General features: G+C 34.7%; 1 protein-coding gene across 12 annotated transcripts in view; it reads left to right on the top strand.

The window, feature by feature from the left end:
- Positions 1-1,026: 1,026 nt before the first annotated feature.
- The window catches only part of LOC137621680 (uncharacterized), an 8,269-nt gene continuing 711 nt past the window's right edge, over positions 1,027-8,584 (top strand). For 4 of the 12 annotated variants that reach the window (XR_011040296.1, XR_011040295.1, XR_011040293.1 and 1 more), the window contains exons 1-2: positions 1,027-1,988; positions 2,124-8,576. Coding sequence is in view for 1 of the 12 variants with exons in the window: in XM_068352187.1 (XP_068208288.1) it covers positions 2,425-7,995 (5,571 nt within the window). In the remaining 11 variants the exon portion in view is untranslated. Of the gene's footprint in view, positions 1,989-2,123 lie in introns of all 12 variants that reach the window. The other 8 variants (XR_011040289.1, XR_011040287.1, XM_068352187.1 and 5 more) reach the window with 6 other exon arrangements.

Genomic DNA, 8,584 nt, shown 5'->3' with positions numbered 1-8,584 from the left:
TTCCAGCTGTTACCAAGTTGTGGAATGATCTTCCTAATCGGGTGGTTGAATCAGTAGAACTTCAAAAGTTCAAAGTTGGAGCAAATGCTTTTTTGTTGACCAGGCGGACATGAGTCTTTTTATAGTTTATTTATGACATATTTGTTTTTTATGTTGTTAATAGTTTATATATGACATGTCTGTTTTGACGTTGTTACTTATTTTAGAATGATTTATTGTTAATTTGTTCTCTTCATTTATTTATTTCCTTATTTCCTTTCCTCACTGGGCTATTTTTCCCTGTTGGAGCCCCTGGGCTTATAGCATCTTGCTTTTCCAACTAGGGTTGTAGCTTGGATAATAATAATAATAATAATAATAATAATAATAATAATAATAATAATAATAATAATAATAATAATAAAGATTTATAAAATCAATAAAGGTATTAGATTTTTCTCTTATATTCAGTTGATAATGTATTGGTCGATTTTGAGTTATATTCTTCATCATAGGTACAGTTGGACACGGGTACTACTGACACACCTCGCTCTGAGGAAGTACACCCTGGCACACCCTTATTGTGTAGCCCTGCCCTGCACCTCTGCCTTCTTTCCGTACACTATCTGTGAGGTTACTCGCCGTGCAGTAAGGGGGTGACAGGGCAAACATCCTCAGTGTAGTGTGCCAATAATTCCTGTGTTCCGACTGTACCCTTGTCATTAATGAGGAGGGAAGTTTAAGGATCTCCTTTTTTAAGAGGAACAGTGGAGCGTTGCAGAGAGAGAGAGAGAGAGAGAGAGAGAGAGAGAGAGAGAGAGAGAGAGAGAGAGAGAGAGAGAGAGCGCATCTTTATTTACTCTCTCCCCTCAACAATTACAACCTTTTTAGTATTTCGGTTGTTCAAACCCCCATTCAAAATGCTATTTCTTTCGAATGCCTAAAGGACTTAGATAACATATCTAAGTAGTGAGGCAAAACTAGTATAGTGAGAAAATCATCTTTTTTCCTTTTAATTAGAAGGAAAAAATATACAAAAGATAAACGGAAATTAGTATTTCTTACGTTTGTTTATTAGTATATTTATATATGTATTTATTGAAGTAAGGAGGACTTTTCTCTTAAACTATTAAAATAACTAGTTAAATTACATTTATATGCTTGGTACCATCTAAGTCCTGCTTGCTTACTACGAGCTAAGTAATTAGCTAACAAGCCTGCTAATCACGCCATTTTCTCTTTACTTGGGAGGTTCATGGATATACCCAAGTCAGTCTGGCCTAGCAAACCATACCGTCCATATCTTCACTGGCAGTATCTGGACTCGAAGATTTTAGCTGCATTGAACTTGTACTACAAGATTTTTATCATTGAATTTGTACTGTGCTGCTATTTTATCGAACCATGTCTGGGTTACGTGATTCAAGTGTTAACACATTTACGAAGTTATTCATCATGAACTAACTTCCCTTAATTTGGACTCTGAGCTTCCTCCGACATGAAACTTTAAACTTCGAGGGCATTCGACTCGTCTCATAGCTTGCATGGATAAAGGTGAGAACCAAGCATTGTTAGGGGTTTCTAAATGTTTAATGGTAATCATTATCCGTTGCCTTAAGCCTTCAAAGCACCAATATAAAAATAGATTCCTTCCTCTCTGATAGATATATATATATTGTGTACTATTAAACTAATTGTGATATTTGTACAATACTTTCGCTTAGGTATAATTGGTGAAGCTAGGTCGTCCTGGGTTATCATCCTGCGTTCATCTTTCTTATTTATATTATTGGTAAGACTTTATATTAGATTTAATTCGAAGGGTGAATGTTATATTGAATACATTATGCAAAATTATATTGCTTATATTTATAGCTTCAGGACAGTGTTTGATGTCGGAATGTATTTCATTTTCCAGGATATCATTTATCCATATGTTTAATTGAAGTGGCTTAGTCCGAGGATAAATTCCCTGTTTCTTACATTGGCGAGCACTTCCAACATTATCGGTAATGGCTTATTAGGTTTATATAGATCATATATGCAATTTACGATTTATTCATATATAAGTTGTTCAAATTGGATTTATATAATTTCCTTTCTTTTATTATATTTTGATATATTCCTTTTTGTTGTTTATACAGGTGAGGTTGGAAAAGCTGAAAGTAGTTTGGAAATTACCCCTAGTTATAACCACCTTCAAGCAATCGGAATAGACAATTTATTGCATTTTTACTTCTCTGAAATGTTTATAATAAATTTGGTGAATTGTTTTGAAGAGTTTTCCTAACTACCATTGTAGAATGTTCAAATTTCAGCTTATGGCGCCCAACGTGGGGCTTTGATGGAGACTGCTGAATTTGGCGGAGTAAAATTCTTGTGTTTGAGGGTTGCTCAGAGTCCAATAATTAATTTTCTTTTCTAGCTCGTTATATTTTGTTAATTATGAATAAGTTACAGGTATTTGTAGGTCAGCGGAAGACTATTAGGAAAAAGGTCACTGAATGTTTTAATAATGTTAATAATTATGATTCCTTTAATCCTTCTGAGCGTTTGTCTGAGAGAGCTATTCTCTTACATTATAAGGAAAAGTTGTCTGATCTCGATAGTAAGATTCTAGCTGAGAAATTTTTTGATAGAGAAACTGTAGTTGAGGCTGATTTGGAAACTGAATTAAATTCATGTCAAGATTATTTGGATAAAATCGAAAGGTTATTGCCCTTGCTTGATGTTTCTGCAAATCCTTTTTCTAATTTAACTGATACTGCTAGAAGCTTGCTTAAGCAGCCCACAGCTCCTCTTCCAAAATTTAGTAGTAGAGAAGGGGAAGATTTTTTAAGGTTCATAACCGAGTTTGAAAACACAACCAGTGCATTTAGTTATCCAGATAGGGATTTGTTGCTTTTACTAAAACAGCAAATAGATGGTAGGGCTAAGTATTTGTTGTATAGTTTAGAAGCTGACAAGCAATCTTATAAAGATGCCAAGGAGTTGTTGGTTTCAGCTTTTGCTTCTAAAGAAGCTAGAATAAATTCTACCATCCAGAAATTGTTGAATCTTAAGCTTGGAGAGAAGGATGATCCTTTCATATTTATCTCAAATCTGAGAACTATTTGTGAGGCTGTTAGGACGTTAAAAATTGATGCTAATGAGTTTACAAGGTTTTTTGCTTGGCGTGGTATTAATGATAATTTCAAGAGTCACTTGGTTCAAATCACCACGAAAACTCACCCCTCTTTGGATGATATTCTCGATAATTTTTTTAATGCTAGTGAGAGGTACGAAAGTACTAAAGGTAAAACTCCTCAAGAGATTAAGTTTAGAAATAAGTTCAGAAATACTCCTGTTAAAGATAGTACTGATAGTTTGGCCATTAAAACTAAAGTAATGGAAAGTAAATCTTCTGTACCAAACTGTCTCCTTTGTAGTAGAAGTGATAGTAAGGAAACTAATCATTATGTTAATAAATGTCAGAAATTCTCTACTCCTGCAGAAAAAGTTCACATAATTGAGTCTTTCGGAGGTTGTGTAAAATGTGGAATGTTAAACCATATGTCTAGCGAGTGTAGGTTTAGGTTTAAAAAGCGTTGCATAAATTGTAATGGTTATCACATGAGTTACCTTTGTGTGTCAGAATCTGCAAGGGATGGATCATCTCGGACTAATAAACATAATTCTAATGCCAAACAGGAGGCTAGCAGTGGAGTTGCTGTAACACACCAGTACTCGACGAATTCCATATTGCCCACATTTACTTTTTCTCTTGAGGGCAATGATAGTGTCTATAGGGGTTTGAAGGACAGCGGTTCTCAGAGTACATTTGTGTCTGCTAGATTAGCAAATTCACGAAAGTTTAAAATTGTTCACTCAAACATTGAGCTCACGGTCAAGGGTTTTAATGAGAGTAAAAGGTACTGTACTAAAGTTATTAAGATGCCTCTTAGGATTGGAGATTCAGTGGAGCATATTTTGGCAATTGTGGTTCCGGAGATAAGCATTAATTTGGAGTTACCCTTTCTTGGTGAACTTGTTGAAGCTGTGCACAGTAAAGGGTTAGTTCTTGCTGATAAATTGTTGAATAGTAATTTGAGGAAAATTGATAATGTGCATCTTTTGCTGGGCACAGATTCTTTCAGTTGCTTAACGGGAAAAGAGATAGTGATTGGTAATGCGAGTCCCTCTGTGTACATTGAATCTAAGGTAGGAATAATGCTCACTGGTAATATTGAAGCTTTGCTTGCCAATTTCAGAGGTACAGATGGGGGATTGGGAGCTTGTTTATCAGTAAGTAAGGAAGCTAATTGTTCTAATATCCATGTTTATAGCAATTCATTTTTTCTTAGCAATAATGTTGATATTTTGGAAGAGAATTGCCTATCAGGGTTTACTACTAATACATTTTTTTCAGTCCTTAATGATAAGGGTGATATTTTGGAGGGACAATTGCAGCGTGCCACTGATCAAATTCTCGAATCTGAGTGCAAATATTTCTTGAATTATGATCAAACGAATTATTGTGAAACTAATACAGACCTTGACGAAAAGTTAACTGAATTTACTTTAAAACAGATTAGTAGAAGATCTGACGGAAGGATAGAAGTTCCTTTGTCATGGAATACCAAAGTGTCTCATTTACTTTCTAAAAATGAGGTGTTATCTAAGCTCATACTTAAGTCAAACCTTAAGAAGCTCAGGAAGAATGAAGGTCATTTACAATTAGTTGATCAAACTTTTAAAGAGCAGATTAAGTTGGGTATCATTGAGCCAATATATGATTTAGAGGTTTACAAGGCTGAACATCCCTACTTCTCTTTTTTGCCTCATATGCCTATTTTTAAGCTAGACAGAGAGTCGACTAAATGTAGGGTAGTGTTTTTGTCTAATCTCAAGGAATCTTCTAAAAGCACATCTTTATCACATAACCAGTGTATGTTTTCAGGACCTATTTTGAATCAGAAATTGTCATCATCTTTCCTTAATTTACGGTTTGATAATTATTTGTTAGTTTTTGATTTGCAGAAGGCGTTTAATATGCTTGCTTTAAGTGAAGCTGACCAAGCTAGATTACTGTTTTATTGGTACAAGAATGTTAGTAAGGGAGATTTTTCCTTGGTTGCATTTAAGAATGTTAGGCTTCCGTTTGGATTAAGATGCAGCCCATTTTTACTTATGATATCTCTGTATTACATATTAGTTGCACAAGCATCTGACCAGTCAATGTTGTCTGAATTGAAGCATTCAATATATTCACTTATATATATGGATAATGGAGCTGTCACTTTCAATGATTCAGAGAGTTTACATTGGGCTTATAAACAGATTCCATGTATTTTTGAGCCATACAATTTTAAGGTTCAACAGATTGTCACTAATGATAGGGATTTACAGGATGTAATTGATGCAGAGAATAGAGTAGTCACTCCTGAAATAAATAAACTGTTCGGTCTAACATGGGATAGGTACTCTGATGAGATATTTACAAAGCCCATTAATCTAAATGCTGAAGCTAAGACTAAAAGGTCCATATTGCAAACTATTGCTTCCCAGTTCGATATCTTTGGATTTAATATGCCATTATTTAACAGGTGTAGATTATTTATGCATAAATTACAGTGTCAAAAGAAACTTGGATGGGATCAAATACTATCTCAGGAGTTGCAGAAGGAATGGCAAAATATTTCAAAGCAGTGTAACAGAGCAGCACCTTTACGTATTTCTAGATCTGTTGGTCCTCGTAATGGTGAATATAGTATTTTAGTTTTTACAGATGCCAGTCGTGATATATATGGATGTGTCCTTTATTTGCTTCATAATGAGTCTAATAAGCTTAGCTTCGTTCATGCCAAAAATAGGCTAGTTAATAAACAGCTAGATGGCAAGTCGATACCAGCCCTTGAGTTAAATGCAATAAGTTTAGGAGTAGAATGTGCTATGGAAATTTTCAATGACTTATCTGGGTCACATTGCATGAAGCCTCTACAGATTGTGAATATAACTTTATATACAGATTCCATTTGTGCTTTACATTGGCTTAATGCATCTTCATCTAAACTAGATAAAATGAATAAACACACAACATTTGTTCGCAACAGGATTCATAATATTCAGAGAAAGTGTGAAATGTTTCCTGTCACTTTTAAATTTGTTTCTGGTAAGGCAAATCCTGCAGATTTGGTGACAAGATGTGTGTCGTATAATCAGCTCATGAATTCAAATTATTTTTCAGGACCTAGTTTGGATGAAGCCAATATTCCAGAGCTATCAGTCACAATACCAGCATTTGAAATTGGTGAAGAGAGCAATTGTTCCCATGGTCTTTCTGTGCTTTTGTCCAGTGCGGAGCCTCTCATTGATATTAACAGGTTTTCCAGTTTTAGGAGACTAGTGCTAGTATATCGGAGAGTTTTGATGTGTGTCCAGAAATGGAAAGTTAGAGCAGGGTTGAAGTGTGATAATGACGATTTTAGTACTCCCTACTTTGTTCAAGCCCTTAATTTATTGATATCTTTTGAGCAGAAGAAATATTTTTCTGAAGTTTTTGAATATTTCAGTCAAGTTAATGTGCCTATTAAAGACATTCCTTCTATTGTGACAAAGTTTAACATATTTTTTGATGAGCAAGGTTTGCTTAGAGTAAGAAGTAAATTTAAGAAGTGGTATTTAAACAAAGATAACAAGTTTCCCATTCTACTGCCTAATGATAGTTATCTCACAAGACTTATTATAATGAATGCTCATGATAAATTACTTCATTCTGGTAGTTATGCCGTATTGACCGAATTAAGAAGAAATTATTTCATACCCAAAAATTTTTCTACTGTTAAGAAAGCTTTGAAGCAGTGTGTTCATTGCCGTCGGTTCAATAGTCGTAGCATTAAACTTAATCAGAATTCCTATAGAGATTTCCGTTGTAATCCACCTAATGTACCTTTTGCCAATATATTTATAGATTATCTTGGTCCATTTTCAGTTAAAGTTAGTGGTGGGACACATAAAGTATGGTTATTATGTTTGACTTGTACTTGGTCTAGAGCAATTAATATGAAGATAGTTAAAACTTTAAATGTAAGTGAATTCTTAAGAGCTTTTCAGATGCATTGCTTGGAGTATGGGATCCCTCAGTTGTGCATTAGTGATCAGGGATCGCAGCTTGTAGCCGGAGCTAATATTATTACATCGTTTATCAGGGATCCAGAAACTTTACTTTATTTTGAAGAAAATAATGTTGCCCCTCTTTCCTTTCAACAATATTCCAAAGGTGCTAGTCAGTTGGGATCTATGGTTGAGGTGTGCGTTAAAATGGTAAAAAGGTTAATTTTTGGAGCAATAAAGAATAACATTTTATCCTATTCGGATTTTGAATTTTTAGTATGTAATGTGATCCATCTCGCTAATAGACGTCCCATAGCTTTTAAGGAAGTTGTTAGAAATGATAGTGAAGATTCTCTTCCTGAACCAATCACCCCTGAACATTTGATCAGAGGGTATGAGCTGTCTTCCTTAAATTTGATTCCTGAATTGCAGAGCATTCCACAGGATCCAGATTTTGATTCCAGAGACATAGAGAGGAGTTACCAGGGGTTGTGCAAGGTTAAAGAAAATCTTAATAATATTTATCATAATGAGTTTTTAGGTAATTTATTATATCAAGCTATTGACCGAAAGGACAGGTATCGTCCGGTTTCTCATGCATTGATAAAGCCAGGAGATGTAGTACTTGTGAAGGAGGAACATACTAAAAGGAATAATTATCCCCTAGGATTAGTTCGCGAAGTTGTAAGTAATGATTTGGGAGAGGTGACACAAGTAACTGTACTGAAAGGGAAAACTAAAAAGATTAGTAAGTTACATGCAAGTCAAATAATTCCTTTCCTTGAGATTAATACTACTGATGATGTAGTTTGTAATACTGATAATAAGAATGTTCCTGGTGCTGATAGAAAGAAAATTTCCTCGCGGCCTAAAAGAAAAGCTGCTACGGTAAGTGAGGAAAGAACAAGAAAAATGTTGCTCTAATTTCATATGTTCATTTACAGCGATGAAGATTTTTTACCTTTGAAAAATCTTCATCCTCTTCCGTGGACTAAACGGAAATTAGTATTTCTTACGTTTGTTTATTAGTATATTTATATATGTATTTATTGAAGTAAGGAGGACTTTTCTCTTAAACTATTAAAATAACTAGTTAAATTACATTTATATGCTTGGTACCATCTAAGTCCTGCTTGCTTACTACGAGCTAAGTAATTAGCTAACAAGCCTGCTAATCACGCCATTTTCTCTTTACTTGGGAGGTTCATGGATATACCCAAGTCAGTCTGGCCTAGCAAACCATACCGTCCATATCTTCACTGGCAGTATCTGGACTCGAAGATTTTAGCTGCATTGAACTTGTACTACAAGATTTTTATCATTGAATTTGTACTGTGCTGCTATTTTATCGAACCATGTCTGGGTTACGTGATTCAAGTGTTAACACATTTACGAAGTTATTCATCATGAACTAACTTCCCTTAATTTGGACTCTGAGCTTCCTCCGACATGAAACTTTAAACTTCGAGGGCATTCGACTCGTCTCATAGCTTGCATGGATAAAGGTGAGAAC

The sequence above is a fragment of the Palaemon carinicauda genome, chromosome 28 (genome assembly GCF_036898095.1).
Source record: "Palaemon carinicauda isolate YSFRI2023 chromosome 28, ASM3689809v2, whole genome shotgun sequence".
Classification (NCBI taxonomy): domain Eukaryota; kingdom Metazoa; phylum Arthropoda; class Malacostraca; order Decapoda; family Palaemonidae; genus Palaemon; species Palaemon carinicauda.
The sequence above is the reverse complement of the archived record's forward strand: the minus strand, read 5'-3'. Positions and strand labels throughout refer to the sequence as shown.